General features: G+C 39.8%; 1 protein-coding gene across 5 annotated transcripts in view; it reads left to right on the forward strand.

The window, feature by feature from the left end:
- Positions 1 to 18818, forward strand: part of LOC140726568 (protein transport protein Sec24B-like) — a 182927-nt gene that overhangs the window by 65121 nt on the left and 98988 nt on the right. For all 5 annotated transcript variants that reach the window (XM_073043125.1, XM_073043124.1, XM_073043127.1 and 2 more), the window contains 5 exons: positions 4343 to 4429; positions 11982 to 12160; positions 13020 to 13204; positions 16510 to 16612; positions 18386 to 18512. In XM_073043125.1, the coding sequence (XP_072899226.1) occupies positions 4343 to 4429; positions 11982 to 12160; positions 13020 to 13204; positions 16510 to 16612; positions 18386 to 18512 (681 nt within the window). The remainder of the gene's footprint in view (positions 1 to 4342; positions 4430 to 11981; positions 12161 to 13019; positions 13205 to 16509; positions 16613 to 18385; positions 18513 to 18818) is intronic.

Here is an 18818-nt window from a genome sequence, read left to right on the forward strand (position 1 = left end):
TTGTATTGAATGATGAGTGGGGTCAGATAATGTACCCCTGCTCCAATTTAGTGTTTTATATTTCTCTTTAAAAGGAGGGAATGTAATAGATATCGGTATTGGTAGGAGTTTAATGAAGTTCCACATGTGAGGCTAGCCAGCAAATTTAGATGATGGGGGCATTGACTGAAGCAAAAAAAAGTTCAGACCAGAGGCGGCAAACACTGCCTTTTGGAGGTTATTGTTGTTTTGTAATAGGAACAGCTTGGTCCTGAATTTTAATATTTGTAGATGATTTAAGACAGCAAAAATAAATATGAAAATCAATTTGCATGGAATTTACAAGCTTCATGCATATAAAAAGAAAAAGCTTAGAGAAACTTTGGAAGGTTGAACTTGAAGGTGGTGTACACGATTAATAGCAGGATTCTTGGCAGTGTGGAGGGAAGGAGGGATCTTGGGGAACACGTCCAGAATTTCTTAAAGTTGCTGTGCAAGTTAATAGGTTTAGCTAAGAAGGTGTATGATGTGTTGGTTTTCATTAATCCGAGGATTGAGTTCAAGAGCCACAAGGTAATATTGCAGCTCTGTGAAACTTTGGGTAGACCACACTTGGAATATTGTGTTTGGTTCTCGTCACTTCATTACAGGAAAGATGTGGAAGCTTTGGAGAGGGTGCAGGAGAGATTTGCCAGAATGTTGCGTGGATTAGAAGAGCATGTCTTATGAGCGAGTTAGGCCTTTTTTCTTTGGGGCGAAGGAGGATGAGGAGTGACTAGATAGAGGTGTATAAGATGATAAGAGGCATAGATAGAGTGGACAGCCCCTTTCCCCCCCATGGTGGATAATATGAGAGTTCATTTCATTTTAAATCTTTTTTATTAATTATTATTGAAGATTAACCAAAAAAAGATACATTAAGTCAATGTCATTATGTACAATAAAGAATTAAATTAGCAAAATATTAAGGTAATTTTAAGCTATTGGAGCACTGTCAGGTAGGTTTTCTACACATGGAACACACTGCCAGGGAATAGTGGTAGAGGAGCTTTAGAGACATTTGACAGTCTCTTCGATAGGCACATGGATGATAAAAAAAAGGTCATTTGGCAAGGAAAGATTAGATTGATCTAGGAGTACATCATGGGCTGAAGTGTCTGTACTACTCTGTTCTAGAATCACCATCAAGAAGGGGAGAATTTATAATGGGAATCAGTTGGCAGAGCAATCTAATGCTATGTCTGTGTGAAACATGGTGTAAATAATTGTGCACCAAATGTAAAGGAATTAATCAAATGGAAAGGAAGAATTGTAGAAAATCAGGAACTACTAGAAACAGCAGATCAGGCAGAATCTGTGAAAAACTATTCTGATGAACATAGACATAGAACATAGAATGGTACAGCACAGTACAGGCCCTTCGGTCCACAATGTTGTGCTGACCCTTAAACCCTGCCTCCCATATTACCCCCCACCTTCAATTCTTCCATATACCTGTCTAGTAGTCTCTTAAATTTCACTAGTGTATCTGCCTCCACCACTGATTCAGGCAGTGCATTCCACGCACCCACCACTCTCTGCATTAAAAAAACCTTCCTCTAATATCCCCCTTGAACTTCCCATCCTTTACCTTAAAGCCATGTCCTCTTGTATTGAGCAGTGGTGCCCTGGGGAAGAGGCACTGGCTGTCCATTCTATCTATTTCAACCAGAAAGATAAACTATGCTTCCCTTTCCATAGATGCTGCGTGACCTGCTGAGTGTTGTTGGCATTTTCTGTTTATATATCAGATTTCCAAGACTTATATTTATAAAAATTTTCATTGCAGGAGATGAGTTCAGTAAAAATATAGTGTGGGAGAAATTAATGGAACAGAGAGCTTTTGCATCTTCAGGATATGATAATCTGCATAAAAGGGATAACAGAGAAATGGCTGTCATCTTCCAAATTTTATAGGTTATGGAATTTTTCTTGCAGGTTGAAGTTTGGTGAATGTAACTAAAGGAATGACGAGAGAGAGAGAGAAAAAAAAATCAAAGAACTTTAGACTGTTTGGCCTAACATCAGTTCATTGAGCACTCTCGCTCCATCCACCAAAAGCAGAAATTCCCGGTGGCCAAACTTTAATTCCAATTCCTGTTCCAAGATGTCGGTCCATGACCTCCTCTTGTGCCAACATTGAGGCCACCTCAGGGTGGAGGAGCAATACCCTATATTCCATCTGGGTAACCTCCAACCTGATGGCATGAATTGATTTATCTTTCTGGTAGAAAAAATTCCGTTTCCCTCCCATCTTCTATTCCCCACTCTGGCCTCTTATCTCTTCTTGCCTGCCTATCAGCTCTCCCTCACTCTCCCTCCTCCTTCCCTTTCTCCTATGGTTCACTCTCCTCTCCTATCAGATTCTTTCCTCTTCAGGCCTTTACCTTTCCCACCCACCTGGCTTCACCTATCACCTATTAGCTATCTTTCTTCCCATCCCCCACATTTTTATTCTAGCATCTTCTTTCCTTTCCAGTCCTGAAGAAGGGTCTCAGCCCGAAACATCAACTGCTTATTGCGAGAGGACATGATTTGAGAGTTAGGGGGCAAAAGTTTAAGGGAAACACGAGGGGGTATTTCTTTACTCAGAGAGTGATAGCTGTGTGGAATGAGCTTCCTGTAGAAGTAGTAGAGGCCAGTTCAGTTGTGTCATTTAAGGTAAAATTGGATAAGTATATGGACAGGAAAGGAGTGGAGGGTTATGGGCTGAGTGCGGGTAGGTGGGACTAGGTGAGATTAAGAGTTCGGGACGGACTAGGAGGGCTGGAATGGCCTGTTTCCGTGCTGTGATTGTTATATGGTTATATGGTTATTCATTTCCATAGATGCTGCCTGGCCTGCATTTTGTGTGTGTTGATCATTATAGGGAAATCACTAGAATCTATAATAAAGGTTGGGAAAGCTAGGCACAGAAGATTTCAATAGGATTTGCAAAATCCACATTGTCTATGAAAGGAAAATTGTGTTTGATAAACTTATGGATTTGAAGATGAAAGTGGTAGGTTATAATAAGGGACAACTGATAGATGCCTGGATGTTCAGAAGGTCCCTAACGAAGTCCCATTTTAGAGGCTAGTGTCAGAATTGAAGTACATAGATTACTGGCGATATACCAACATAGTTCAAAAATTGACAAAAATAAAATGCAAGTAGAAATGAAAATATTACCTTTTCAGATTCCAGAAATGACTAAGTAAGTTACCATAAGGATAGGTGTGTGACTTCATCTATTCACAGTGGTTTTGATGTGGGAACAGAGTGTAATATTTCTAATGACATGTAACTGAGATTGTGACTTGAAGAGGAAACAAAGAGACTTCAAGGTGATTTAGACTTGAGTGATTGGGGAAATAAGTGACAGCAAGGCAGATACAGTATGATGAAGTTATCCATTTTGGTAGAAAAAAAACAGTATTTAAATGTTGATAGATTAGAAAATGATGTACAGAAGAATTTACATGATAACAGTCACAAACAAATTTGCAGAAGCTTAAGGAGTATGTTAGTCTTTAGTGCAGGAGCAAGGACATCTTCTGTTACACTTTACAGAGCCTTGGTGGGGACATGCTTGAAGGTATGGCATGCAGCTGTGGTCTCCTTTCTTGCTGCATATTTTACCAGCTGGTTGCTGGGGTGACAGGATGGATTGGGTCCACTAGGTACATAGTCTTTCAAGTTTAGAACAATGAGAGCAGATTTCATTGAAATGTACAAATTCTGAGGGGTTGAATGATGGAGAGAAGTTTTCCCTGTCACAGGACCTTTGGATCCAGGCTCATGATGTGGGATAAGATAGAGAGGGCTAAGGTGAGGAGAAATTTCTTCACTTGAGGGGGAGATTTTGTGATACAGAAAGCTGTGGAAGTTGGGTTGTTGAATGTTTTAAAGAAGATAGATACACAAGTTCTCAAAGGGTTTTAAAAGACTCTTGGAATATGATACTGAGATGGACGATCAGCTATGATCATACCAAATGGCAGAGCAGGCTTGGAGGGTCAAATAGCATCCTCCTGTTCCTAGGTTTCTACATTTATAATCACAAACAAATTATTCTACGTTATTTATCTTGCACTTCCTTGAAGTGTTAGGTACAGGGTACTGCAGGAAAAGTGTACTATAAAGTTTGTCTGTTTTTATGAGGCTATACATCTATAAACCTGTGGATGTACATTTGTTATATTTGTTCTGATGAGCAGATGTTATTTTATGAAAACAAACATGTTAGGGAATGTTTTACATACTTTATAAAACTATTTTAGTCCCACATATGCTGAGATCTTTTGCTGTGGATAAGTGTTATGTTTTGATATTTTTTTTCTAGGTGTGGACTCTTCTACTTCATCATCAACATCCACCAACACGTCACTTACCAACAACTATGATAGTTTGGAAGGTGGAAGCAGTCAAGGTGATGTTTTGCTCTGATTTGCAGAGGATATCAATTGGAAACAGTTGTGCAGCTTTCCAAGCCTAAATCAGAACATTTCTTTTAAAGTATTTGTTGCCTACAGTTTGGTTACTATTTCAAACAAAAACCAAAAAATCTTTGAAGTATTTTTTTAAAAATTGAAAAATTATCATTAATAGCTCATTGTATTCTCCCTGATGATTAAATGATTAATATAGAATGCAGCTTCAGCCTCAAGAGTAATCCTTGATACTTAGTGTAAGGTAATGCAGTTCTATTTATCTTTGAGCTGTTTAGATTGAGGTGGAAAAATTTAGCAATTTTCAGTACATAAAACATAGACAAACTATAAATATGAAATGAAACTCTGAACCATTAAGCTGTACTTTGATTTCTAGAGATCAGAGGGCAGAAAGTTGTTCTCAGTTGTTTATGCACTGCCCAGTATTGACACTCCCCAATGCACTACACTGCCCCTCATGGTGCATGTCCTGCCCTGACTAAGCTTCCCAAAGTATATCACTACACACCTGTCCAAGTTCCTTCTGCCAATCCCTTGCCCATTGTCTCATTTGATTTAAATTATGCTGTAACCTATCTTCTTCACTGAACACTATGGCACCAGTTTTGGTGTTATCTAAAAACTTAATAATTATGCTACTACATTCTCAAACAAATAATTAATATATATATAAGAGCATAAGTCAGAGGAGCAGAATCAGGCCATTCAGCCAACCGTGTCTGCTCCGCCATTCCCTCATGGCTGATTTATTATCCCTCTCAACCCAATTCTCCGGCCTACTCCCCAAAACCTTTGACACCCTTACTAATTACGAACATATAAACCTCCACTTTAAATATAGTCAATGACATGGCCTTCTAAGTGTCTGCAATGTTGAATTCCACAGATTCATCACCCTCTGGCTGAAGAAATTCTTCCTCATCTCTGTTCTGATATTTAAGGAACATTTTTATATTTTGATGATGTGATCCTAGATTCCCCCACTATAGGAAGCATCCTCTCCACATTCCACTCTGTCTAGGCCTTCCAATAAAGAAACATAGAAAACCTACAGCACAATGCAGGCCCTTTGGCCTACAAAGCTGTGCCAAACATGTTCTTACCTTAGAAATTACCTAGGATTACACATAGCCCTCTATTTTTCTGAGCTCCATGTACCTTTCCAGGAGTCTCTTAAAAGACCCTATCGTATCCACATTCACCACCGTCGCTGGCAGACCATTTCATGCTCTCACCACTCTCTGTGTAAAAGAAAAACTTACGACTGACATCTCCTCTGAACCTACTTCCAAGCACCTAAAAGCTGTGCCCTCTTGTACTAGCCATTTCAGCCCTGGGAAAAAGCCTCTGACTATCCACACGATCAATGCCTCTCATCTTGTACACCTCTATCAGGTCACCTCTTATCCTCCGTCGCTCTAGGGGAAAAGGCCGAGTTCACTCTACATATTCTCATAAGGTATGCTCCCCAATCCAGGCAACATCCTTGTAAATCTCCTCTGCACCCTTTCTATGGTTTCCACATCCTTCCTTTAGTGAGGTGACCAGAAACTGAGCACAGTACTCCAAGTGGGGTCTGACCAGGGTCCTATATACAGTTGAAGTCAGAAGTTTACTTACACCTTAGCCAAATACATTTAAACTCAGTTTTTCACAATTCCTGACATTTAACCCTAGAAAACATTCCCTGTCTTAGGTCAGTTAGGATCACTATTTTAAGAATGTGAAATGTCAGAATAATAGTAGAGAGAATGATTTATTTCAGCTTTTATTTCTTCACTTTCCCAGTGGGTCAGAAGTTTACGTACACTTTGTCAGTATTTGATAGCTTTGCCTTTAAATTGTTTAACTCCGGTCAAATGTCTTAGGTAGCCTTCCACAAGCTTCTCACAGTAAGTTGCTGGAATTTTGTTCCATTCCTCCAGACAGAAGTGGTATAACTGAGTCAGGTTTGTACGCCTCCTTGCTCACACATGCTTTTTCAGTTCTGCCCACAAATTTTCTATTGGATTGAGTTCAGAAAATGATGTCAAGTCTGGTTCATCCTTGGGAGCAATTTCCAAAGGAAATTTCCATCTGTATAAACAATAGTACGCAAGTATAAACTCCATGGGACCACGCAGCTGTCATACTGCTCAGGAAAGAGACGCATCCTTTCTCCTAGAAATAAACATAATTTGGCGCAAAAAGTGCAAATCTATCCCAGAACAACAGCAAAGGACCTAGTGAAGATGCTGGAGGAAACGGGTAGACAAGTATCTATATCCACAGTAAAACGAGTCCTATATCAACATAACTTGAAAGGCTGCTCAGCAAGGAAGAAACCACTGCTCCAAAACTGCCATAAATAAGCCAGACTATAGTTTGCAAGTGCATATGGGGACAAAGATCTTACTTTTTGGAGAACTGTCCTCCGGTCTAATGAAACAAAAATTGAACTGTTTGACTATAATGACCATCGTTATGTTTGGAGGAAAAAGAGTGAGGCTTGCAAGCCAAAGAACACCATCCCAACCGTGAAGCATGGGGGTGGCAGCATCATGTTGTGGGGATGCTTTGCTGCAGGAGGGACTGGTGCACTTCACAAAATAGATGGCATCATGAGGAAGGAAAATAATGTGGATATATTGAAGCAACATCTTAAGACTTATCAGCCAGGAAGTTAAAGCTTGGTCGTAAATGGGTCTTCCAAATGGACAATGACCCCAAGCATACCTCCAAAGTTCTGGCAAAATTGCTTAAGTCAAGGTATTGGAGTGGCCATCACAAAGCCCTGACCTCAATCTGATAGTAAATTTGTGGGCAGAACTGAAAAAGTGTGTGTGAGTGAGGAGGCGTACAAACCTGACTCAGTTATACCACTTCTGTCTGGAGGAATGGAACAAAATTCCAGGAACTTACTGTGAGAAGCTTGTGGAAGGCTACCTAAGACGTTTAACCCAAGTTAAACAATTTAAAGGCAATGCTACCAAATACGAACAGTGTATGTAAACTTCTGATCCACTGGGAAAGTGATGAAAGAAATAAAAGCTGAAATAAATCATTCTCTCTACTATTATTCTGACATTTCTCATTCTTAAAATAAAGTAGTGAGCCTAACTGACCTAAGACAGGGAATATTTTCTCGGATTAAATGTCAGGAAATGTGAAAAACTGAGTTTAAATCTATTTGGCTAAGGTGTATGTAAACTTCTGACTTCAACTGCAGCTGCAACATTACCCCTCAGCTCTTAAGCTCAATCCCACGATTGATAAAGGCCAATGCACTGTATGCCTTCTTAACCACCGAGTCAACTTGTGCAGCTGCTTTGAGTGTCCTATGGACTCGGACCCCAAGATCCCTCTGATTCTCCACACTGCCAGTAGTCTTACCATTAATGCTATATTCTGACATCATATTTGACCTACCAAAATGAACCACTTCACACTTATCTGAGTTGAACTCCATTTGCCACTTCTCAGCCCAGTTTGGCATCCTATTGATGTCCCACTGTAACCTCTGATAGCCCTCCACACTATCTACAACACCCCCAACCTACGTGTCATCAGCAAATTTACTAACCCAATATTAAATAAGTTTGGATAAAATTCCTCCTTATTCTTTGAAACTCCAGTGCATTCAGACACAGAGCCATTGAACAGTTCTTATACATTAACCCTTTCATTCCTGGAACCATTCTCGTGAACCTCGCCTTGTCCATTTCTGATGCCAGCACATCTGTTTTTAGATAAGGGGCCCAAAACTGCTCTCAATATTCCAAGTGTAGTCTGACCAATGCCTTGTAAAGCCTCAGCTTGACGTCCTTGCCTTTATATTCTACTCTTTTTGAAATGAATGCTAACATTAGATTTGCCGCCTTTACCACTGACTCAACCTGAAAGTTGATCTTTGTGAATGCTGCACAAGGACTCCCAACATGCTTTGCATTTCTGCACCTTTATTCCTTCGACCAAAGTGCATGACCATACACTTTCCTGCACTACATGCCACTATGCCATTTCTTTGCCCATTCTCCCAATCTGCCTAAGTCCTTCTGCAGGCACCTGCTTTCTCAACACTTCCTGTCTATCCACCTAGATTGCGTTGTCTGCAAACTTTACCATGAAGCCATCAATTCTGTCATGCAAATCATTGGCATATAACATGAAAAGATGGTAAACAAGAGAGCAACCACCAGGAGTTTCTGTGTCACACTTGCTGGCTATGGGCCTTCAATCTGAGAAATAACCCCTCCACAGTCACATTCTCCTTCCTGTCACTAAGCCAACCCTTCCACACAGTTGGCTTATTCATACTTTATTCCATGTGTTGTAACATTCTAGAGGAATGTCCTACCTTGTGGGACTTTATCAAAGGTTTTGCTAAAACCCATGTAGACAATGTTCCTGCTGTTATCAATCTCTTTTAAAAGTACAATTAAGTTGTGGGTCATTATTTCTCATTCATAAAGCCATGTTGACTATCCTGAATCAGTCCTGCTGATGGGACATCAACTGTCTTGACTTCAACACTCCTCTCTCCAATTTCAACCTCACCCCTTCCAGACTCTCAGCTCTCCAATCCCTCCACACTGATCCCAACCTCACCATCAAACCCACAGATAAGGGGGTGCTGTAGAAGTCTGCAGACTGACCTCTACCTTGTTGATGCCCAGCAACAACCCTCATACACCTCCTCTTACCTATCCCTCGAACAGGACCCTGCTAAGGAGCAAAAGGCCATTGTCTCCCACAACATCACTGACCTTATTAGTTCTAGGGATCTCCCATCAACTGCCACCAACCTCATAGTTCCTGCACCCCGCACCTCCCATTTCTGCCTCTTACCCAAGATCCACAAACCCACTTGTCCAGGTAGGCCCATTGTTTCAGTTTGTTCCTGCCCCACTGAACTTATATCAGAATACGTTGACTCTGTTTTATCCCCCCTAGTTCAGTCTCTTCCTACCGACATTCATGACACTTCACACATTCTAGATCTTTTCAATGATTTCAAGTTCCCTGAACCCTATCATCTTATTTTCACTATGGATTTCCAGTCCCTATACACCTCCAACCCCCACCAGGAAGGCCTCAAAGCACTTCATTTCTTTCTGGACACCAGACCCAACCGGTTCCCCACCACCACCACTCTCCTCTGCCAAGCAGAACTTGTCCTCACGCTTAATAATTTCTCCTTTGGTTTCTCCCACTTTCTTTAAACAGAGGGGTGTAGCCATGGGCACTCACATGGGTCCCAGCTAAGCCTGCCTGTTGGCTATGTGGAACAGTCTATGTTCCAAGTCTACACTGCTGACTGTCCCACACTTTTCCTATGCTACATCGACCACTGCTTTGGTGCTGCTTCCTGCACTCATGCGCAGCTCGTTGATTTTATCAACTTTGCCTCCAACTTCCACCCTGCCCTCAAATTTACCTGGTCCATTTCCAACACCTCCCTCTCCTTTCTTGATGTCACTGCTTCTGTTTCTGGAGACAGCTTATTTACTGATGTTTTTTATAAACTCATGGACTCTCACAGCTACCTGGACCACACCTCTTTCCACTCTGTTACTTGTTAAAAACGCCATCTCGTCCTTTCAATTCCTTCGTCTCCACTACATCTGCTCTCAGGGTGAGACTTTTCATTCCAGAACAAAGGAGGTGTCCTCCTTTTTCAAAGAAAGGGGCTTCCTTTCCTCCATCATCAATGCTGCCCTTAACCATATCACTTCCATTTCACACACGTCTGCTCTTACCCCATCCTCCCACCACCCTATTAGGGATAGGGTTCCTCTTATCCTCACCTACCACCACCAGCCTCCGCGTCCAGCACATAATTCTCCGGAACTACCACCGTCTCCTACATGATCTCACCACCCTAGCACACCTTTTCCTCTCCCCCCCCCCCCCCCAAATTTCTGCTTTCCACAGGGATCACTCCTTGAATGTCTCCCTTGTCCATTCATCCGTTCCCACTGATCTCCTTCCTGGCACTTATCCTTGCAAGCAGAACAAGTGCTAAACTTGCCCCTACACCTCCTCACTACCATTCAGGGCCCCAAACAGACCTTCCAGTTGAGGTGACATTTCACCTGTGAGTCTGTTGGGGTCATGTACTGTGTCCAATGCTATTGGTGTGGCCTTCCGTTGAGACCCAACGTAGATTGGGATAATGCTTTGCTGAGCACCTACTCTCCGTCTGCCAGAAGAAGCGGGATCTCCCAGTTGCCACCCATTTTAATTTCACTTCTCATTCCCATTCCGATATGTATATGTGGCCTCCTCTACTGTCATAATGAGGCTACACTCAGGTTGGAGGAACAACAACTTATTTTCTGTCTGGATACCCTCCATCCTGATGGCATGAACATCAATTCCTCACATTTCTGGTAATGCCCCCCCCCCTTCACCATTACCCATCCCCTTTCACTCTTTCATCTTTCCTCCTTGCCTGCCCATCACCTCCCGCTGGTGCTCCTCCCCCTTTTCTTTCTTCCATGGCCTTCTGTCCTCTCCTATCAGACTCCCCCTTCTCCAGCCCTGTATCTCGTTCACCAATCAACTTGCCAGCTCTTTACTTCACCCTCCCTCCACCTTTTAAATCTACTCCTCTTTTTTCCTCCAGTCCTGCCTAAGGGTCTGGGCCCAAAAAGTCGACTGTACTTTTTTCCATAAATGCTGTCTGGCCTCCTGAGTTCCTCCATCATTTTGTTTGTGTTGCTTGAATTTCCAGCATCTGCATATTTTTTCTTGTTTCTGTATCAGTCCGTGCCTTTTTCAAATGGAAATAAGCCATGTCTCTCAGGATTTCTTCCAATAATTTTTCCACCGCAGATGTAAGGCTCACCAACCTGTATTTCTTTTTTTTTTAGCATAAGCAAAGCAGAACAAATTCTTATCCTAAAATACTTTAAATTTGAATTTATATTATTCTGCACACCTCCAGGTGCTTGCCTGATTGAAGAAGGTACCACCTTTGTCCGTACAGCACAGGAGGTATAGGAAAAGAAACGCTTTCAGATTTTGTTGAATTATTTATTCAGCATTTTCTTATTGTATTTGTGCTCCTCTTCATCTACATCAGTGCTTCAACCACATGGATTTAAATTAATTTTATTCAATATCATTCTATTTTGTAAGTGTATGTAAATCATTCATTACTGAGCTACTACTACAGAACATTTGACCACAGATTAATTGCGGATTATGAATGGTACCTAATGAAAGCCAAGTAAGGAAACTTCACACTGTCATGTTATGCATACTGTCCCATTCTTTTGTATGCCAGTTATTCGTAGTAAATATTCCTAAAATGTTGGACACTAGCTCCATGTACATTAAATACACGTTAACAAAGCTCTTTGTACTTGCTCATTGCTATTTGCAAATTGGCCAGCAGGTTTAATTATTGCACAGCTGTGACTGTACTTCAGATGTACTTAAATGGTATTTGAAGTGCTTTGCAGTGTACTAAAATTGTGAAAACTGCTGTGGAAATGCCAGGTCACTGTTTAAACATTTCTAACTTGCATATTCAAATTTTTGTAGACTTGTCATCTTTAGCCGCTAAAGCATCTTCTGCATCTGATCCAAGTTCACTGATGACAACTAAACATAATGCATATCCAACTCTTCAACAACCTCACCTGAAGGTAGCTTCTCCATTGTGTTCTGGGGGGCAGCCCACCAGTCCAGGATATTCTCCTGCAGTTCAACAGATTACACAGGTGGGTCCACTATTAATCACAGTTTTGACCTGCATCGGGAGATGATCTTAATAAAGTTTGTTATTAACTTCATCCACTTTTCATTTCTGTTTACCCTTCCCAAAAATAATCTTGAGAATACAACAATTCAAGAAGCCAATTGACTATCACTTTAAGAATGGGTGGCTTAACACTGCTCATCCTACTAAGCCCAGGTCCCTTAATTGATTAAAAGAATCACTATAGTGGAGTTTGAGATAGTTTGCATTGTTGGTATTTTCTCTTTTAAATACATCTATAGCATCTTATCTGGTCGGAGTGTAGCTTTATTCATGGAGGTGCATCAGAGTTGGGATGTAACAGGTTGATCTCCTCTTTTGCTTTAACATGGAAATGCAATTTAATAGTAGCCTGAATTTTGGTGTAAGTTAATTTGGTTGTTGGTAAAAGGTTTGAAAGCCTGCACTTTTTAATTACAGAACACTGACACTAGCCTTGAGAGGAGATATCTGGCATAGTTAGTCATGAAATTGAGATGACATCTAACACTTCAGTTACTTATACCGTGTCTGTAAACTGAAGCAGTTTTAAAAATTTCTTCAGAAATCAAAATTGCTACCAGATGTGAATTTATGCATTTCATTTGCTCTGCACTATATCATTCAGTTTTAATAGCAGAATCCTTTTTCCAAAGTGGCAGTCGTAATGTCTTTGGACGTTGGATATTTCACAAGGTTTTTCCAATTAAGAATTTTAGTTAAATTCATTACTGTTAAAGCATTTGGTGTGTAATGACATGTTTAATAAAGGTTTTTGCTTGAATTTGGATAAAATAATACATGTATAACCAGAGAAGGTCCTTTACTTTTTGCAATTGCAGCCATTTTCGAATGTTAATCAATTGTCATCGAGCATGGAGCGGCTATCTTTTCAGAATAAGCAACAGACCGAGTCTCTGAAACAAATCAACCTTCTTCAAGAGCGTAATATTCTTCCAACTGTTCCAGTCCAGTGCCCTCAATCCAGTTTAAGTCCAGAACTAAGAAAACTTAATTGTAGTCCAGAGTAAGTTTATTTCCTGCATATTTGTATATACTGAACTGCAAAATATGTCTGCACAGGCTTTTATACCTGATCAGTGCCATAGTATTTGTGACTAACTTGCTGTATTTCTTTAACACTGTACTTATTCTGTTTAGCTCCATTCTAAAGTTGCAGTTTTAATATCAAGTGGATTAGTTAATCATTCATAGCTATCAGATTCTTAACCATAGGCAGTTAATTGTGTTCATTGATTTGCAATTTATTGGACACTTTTTGATGGTGTCACTATTAGAAAGAAATTTAAGAGTTGTGATTATATTAACAAAGCTTTTTAATTTCGGCAGTTTATATTTGTGCACTGCCTCTGATTTTCCTCGCCCTTTTCGAAATCGATAAAATTAAATAAAGTATGAAACTAATGAACAGATACTTGAGTTATGATACTTACCCTAATCCTGAAGGCATGGGGTTCTCAAAACCATTGGTGACAGTTTTGAAACTGGGTTGAATGTGCAGTTAAAAATGTTTGATTCCAAGTGTAATTGCAAGAACTTTAGAATTAATTAGCATCTTTGTTTGAGGTGATTGCTTTTGGTATTAAATTTTTTCAACTCTACAGAAGACATTTTTACAAAACTAGATGATCCAAGCATATAAATTTAAAGATGTAATATTTGAAGTGAAAGGGAAAAGAAGCTTAATTATTCTTGAAACCTTCATATTCAAACAAGATTTTACGACAGTAATATAATAAATCCATAAGCTATAGGAGCAGAAGTTTGCTCCATCATTTCTCCTGCCTTTCCCCCATATCCCTTCCTGTCCTGACCAATCAAGAATCTATCAACCTCTGCCTTAAATAAATATAATGCCTTGTCCTCCACAGCTGCCTGTGGCAAAGAATTCCACAGATTTACTACTTTATGGATAAAGAAATTCCTCCTCATCTCCATTCTAAAGGGACGGCCCTCTATTCTGAGGCTTTGTCCTCTGGTCTTAGACTCTCCCACTATAGGAAACATTCTCTCCACATCCACTCTATCATGGTCTGTCACCATTTGATAGGTTTCAATGAGGTCATCCTTCATTCTTCTGAATTCTAGTGAATACAGACACCAAGCCATCAAACATTCTTCATATGACAAGCCTGGAATCATTTTCGTGAACCTCCTTTGAACTTTCTCCAGTTTCAGCACATCTTTTCTAAGTTAAGGTGCCAAAATCTGCTCACAATACTCTAAGTGAGGCCTCGCCAGTGTTTTATAAAGTCTCAAAATTACATCCTTGCTTCTGTATTCCAGTCCTCTGGAAATGAATGCTGGCATTTGCCTTACTCACCACAGTCTCAGCCTGCAAATTAACCTTTAGGGAATCCTGCAGAAGGACTCCCAAGTCCCTTTGTGCCTCATATTTTTGCATTTTCTCTCCATTTAGGAAATAGTCAACCCTTTCATTTCTTCTGGTAAAGTACATAACCTTACGCTTCCCAAAACTGTATTCTAGCTGCCACTTTGCCTATTCTCCTAATCTGTCTATGGCCTTCTGTAGCCTCTCTGTTTCCTCAAAACTACCTGCCCTTCCCCTTATCTTCGTATCAGCTGCAAACTTTGCAACAAAGCCATCAATTCCATCATCAAATCATTAGCATATAATGTTAAAAGAATCGGTCCCATCACAGAAAAGGCCCCCTTTATTCCCACTCTTTGTCTCCTGCCAATCAGCTAGTACTTTGTCCATGCTAGAATCTTTCCTGTAATACCATGGGCTCGTAACTTGTTAAGCAGCCTCATGTGTGGCACCTTGTCAAAAGCCTTCTGAAAATCCAAATAGACAAAATCAGCCATATCTCCTTTGTCTATCCTGGTTGTTATTTCTTCAAAGAATTCCAACAGATTTTTCAGGCAAGATTTTCCCTTGAGGAGGTCATGCTGACTACGGCTTATTTTATCATGTGCCTCTGAAGTACACTGAAACATCATCCTTAATAATCGACTTCAACTGGCCTATAGTTTTCTTTTTTATACCCCTCTTCCTTCTTAAAGATAGGAGTGGGATTTGCAATTTTCCTGTTTTCTTGAAAGATCATTACTAATGCCTCCACAATCTCTTCAGCCACCTCTTTCAGAACTCTGGCGTGTACACCACTTGGTCCAGGTGACGTATCTACCTTCAGACCTTTCAGCTTCCCCAAGACCCTTCTGTTTAGTTATGGTAGCTTCACATACTTCATGACCCCTGACATCTGCTAGTGTTTTCCACAGTGAAGACTGATGCAAAATACTTATTCAGTTCATCCGCATTTCCTTGTCCCATATTACTGCCTCTCCAGTATTGTTTTCCAGCAGTCCAATATCCACTCTCACCTCTCTTTTACACAAGTAAAATTATCTTTTTCACAAAATGTATGCGCATCCATACTGTTCAGATTATTCACAATGTTAACTTCTGACTTTGTCAAATTTTCCTATTGCACTCATTCATTTTAACATGGATCTTAGAAATCCTAGACCTGTTGTGCAAAGGTCCTCCTTTCTGCTTTAAAATTAGCCTTTAACTCCAGAATAAATACACATCAACAAGACGAGTTATCTATTTATACCCATTGGCTTTTATTTAAAATGGGAGATACAAATTTCAAGTGAGGTCCTGTTATAAACTAAAGTTTACCTCACTGAAAACTATACATTCTTGAAAAGATGGAGGGTATTGCTGTGGTTTAAAAATATCTGTGCTAAATTATTGAGAAGTATACTGCTCTAATAACCAAAAAGACAAAATTTTATGTTGTATGGATTTGCACAAATGCTGACACAACATGTTCACTAAATTGTGTACAATTCACTGAATTAAATCTAGTCTCTCTGAACATGTGTTTGCATGGATGGAATAAGTATACCAGAGCATTTTGTCCATTTATTTAGTGATACATTGCGGAGTAGACCCTTCAAATTATGCTAAGTAATGGGCACCACGGTAGCAACCCCCGACAACCCCTATTAACCCTAATCAAATCAAGGGACAATTTACAGTGACTAATTAACCTACCTGATACATCTTTGGATTGTAGGAGAAAACACACGCATTTCACAGGGAGATCGTACGGAAACTCCTTACAGAATGACGCTGGAATTGAACTCTGACCTTTGCACTGAGCTGCAATAGCATCTTGCTACCTGCTGTGCTACTGTGGTGCCTAATACTTAAGCCTACACAATACTTTTTAGAAAAGAATAATTTGAGAATATAAACTGAGAAATGTGTTTTGTTTTCCTAGGATTTATTCTATAATGTTAGTGTCTGATTTTGTGCTATTTTCTTTATCTCAGCCTATTCCGGTGCACCCTGATGAATGTTCCTCAGACTCAGACTTTGCTGAACAAAGCAAAACTTCCCCTTGGGTTATTGCTTCATCCTTTCAGAGACCTAACGGTAATTAGTTTTATTTGATATCTATAATGATGCTCTTTACCCTGTGTAATTTCTCATGATGCAGTTGATGGTACTCACTATCTTCTATGCAAAACTGCTGATAAAAGTTAGTCAACTTAGCTTATAAAGAAATGAGAAAATAGAATGGAAAAATATCTTTGTGCCAAGTGCCTGATTCTGTATCATTATGTACAAGGGAAATTAAACTGTACTATCCTAGATGGTATTTAGATTTTACTTTCATAATACTGCAGTGGGAGATGTTTGGCAGCAAGTAGATTGGAAATTTACTCTGGCACAATGCAATACCCTATATTATGATCCTTCCATTGTTACTGGGTCCAAATCTTGACCGAAAGGTATCATGGGTGTATCTCAAGGATGAGAATGGTTAAGGGTAGTGGTTCACTATCATCATGTCAAGGGTATGGGCATTGATTGTGAGTAGATCCAAAAAACTGATTTAGCCAGGTTAGGCATGAGGGCGGTAAATATGGAATTCCTGGCTCACAGATTTGGATGACGTCTCTGATTGTTCCTTACATTCCTATCAGAGCCAGCAAGGAGCATCCTTTCCGTTTTCCACCACAGATGAATAAACTATTCTAAAGCTAGTTCTGAATCCAAATGGCCAGTTCACAATGGATTCATGTATCTTAATCTTCTGGATAAGCCCTTCATGAGGTATATTGTGAAATCCATGTAGGTAACTTCCCCAGCTCTACCATCGTCAGTCGGCCTCATCACTTAGTCAAAAAAATTCAGTTGAGTTAGTCAGACATGACTTGCCTCGCACAGTGCAATGCCTCACTGTCGAGTCACCTTTCACTATCGCTCTGCCTGACTTCACCCTTCCCTGTTGAACCTCAGAGCTGGCCTCAGTGCCACTGGACTGTATATATGTACAGTCAGATGATATACTTGAACCAAACTTGAAGTTTGGCTAGATGGTAGTGTTATCATCATCAGCAGTTCTACAGAGAAGCACTGGATACTAGTTATGTAATTTTTCAGCTTGCAGGTCTACACAAGATGGTGCAGTATTATGGAAGTCAAATGGTGGCTTGCCTTCTCTTTTGCTATTTGGCATGGCATTTAGTTAATCATGCTGAGTTGAGGGTCCAATACAATTAGCAGTCGGCTTTATATGAGCTGCAGGAAATGTTCTACAAGCCAGCCAACAGCTGAGCAAAGAAAAATGAGTTAACTTTTTAGGTTTTTTTACTTTTCATCCTTCAGAAGCCACTAAAGGGGTAAGTAGCCACTGTTGCAAGTAATTGCAATTTTTGAAGATGCAGCTGCAGAAATTATGACTGTTTTGCAGGTGGGTTTAACTAGGCAGTTAGTCTTATTAAGGAAATTTTAGAAACTAAAAACCAATTTCAAAAGGAAGACTAAAAGTGTGGTAAACTCAATGTTCTGTTTGGACTTGAGTCCAAAATGAACTTTCTGGGCGCTGGCCTGAAGTGTTAACTCACTACGCAGATGCTGCTTGTTCTGAATATTTTGAGCATTCAAATGAAGCTAGTTGCTTTTTAAAATTAATATTCAATGTTTATTTTGAAGTAAAGGTTATTAGAACCACAGGCAACCTGCAGCAGGAGCATTATGTAAGATCTGGATGGAGAAAGTAACCATGGTCCAGCAGGCCTTTGCTTGATGTGTGTATAATTTCATCTTTTCTGATCATATTTTAGATATTAACTTGCATGTATTGAGAAAATTGGGAATTTTGCTCAGTAATAATAATAATTGGTTTTGTTGATGATTCAGCATTTACCTGTGATTACGTCCAGCACCATTGTCAGATGTCGAACTTGCAGAACATATATTAACCCGTTTGTATCCTTCCTTGATCAAAGAAGATGGAAATGTAATCTGTGTTATCGAGTTAATGATGGTAAGTTAACAGATATTAGTGAACTTTGGAATTATTTTAATATATGAAAAATCAGAATGTTAAAATCTATTAGGTTTATTATCACTGAAATACATCATGAAATTGGCCTTGCTGAAGGAATTTTAGTTGCTCAAAGTTGTATATTTTTGAAAGGAAATGTGTGGTGATTTCAATGTGTTCATTGTGCTAGGGATAAAGGCATCAAAAAAAATTTAAATGTAACTAAACAACATGGTATAGCTTTACTTCAGAGACTGGCACCACTTAATTTGGATTGCAATCAAATTATAACAAAATCTGAATAAA

The sequence above is a fragment of the Hemitrygon akajei genome, chromosome 4 (assembly GCF_048418815.1).
Source record: "Hemitrygon akajei chromosome 4, sHemAka1.3, whole genome shotgun sequence".
NCBI lineage: Eukaryota > Metazoa > Chordata > Chondrichthyes > Myliobatiformes > Dasyatidae > Hemitrygon > Hemitrygon akajei.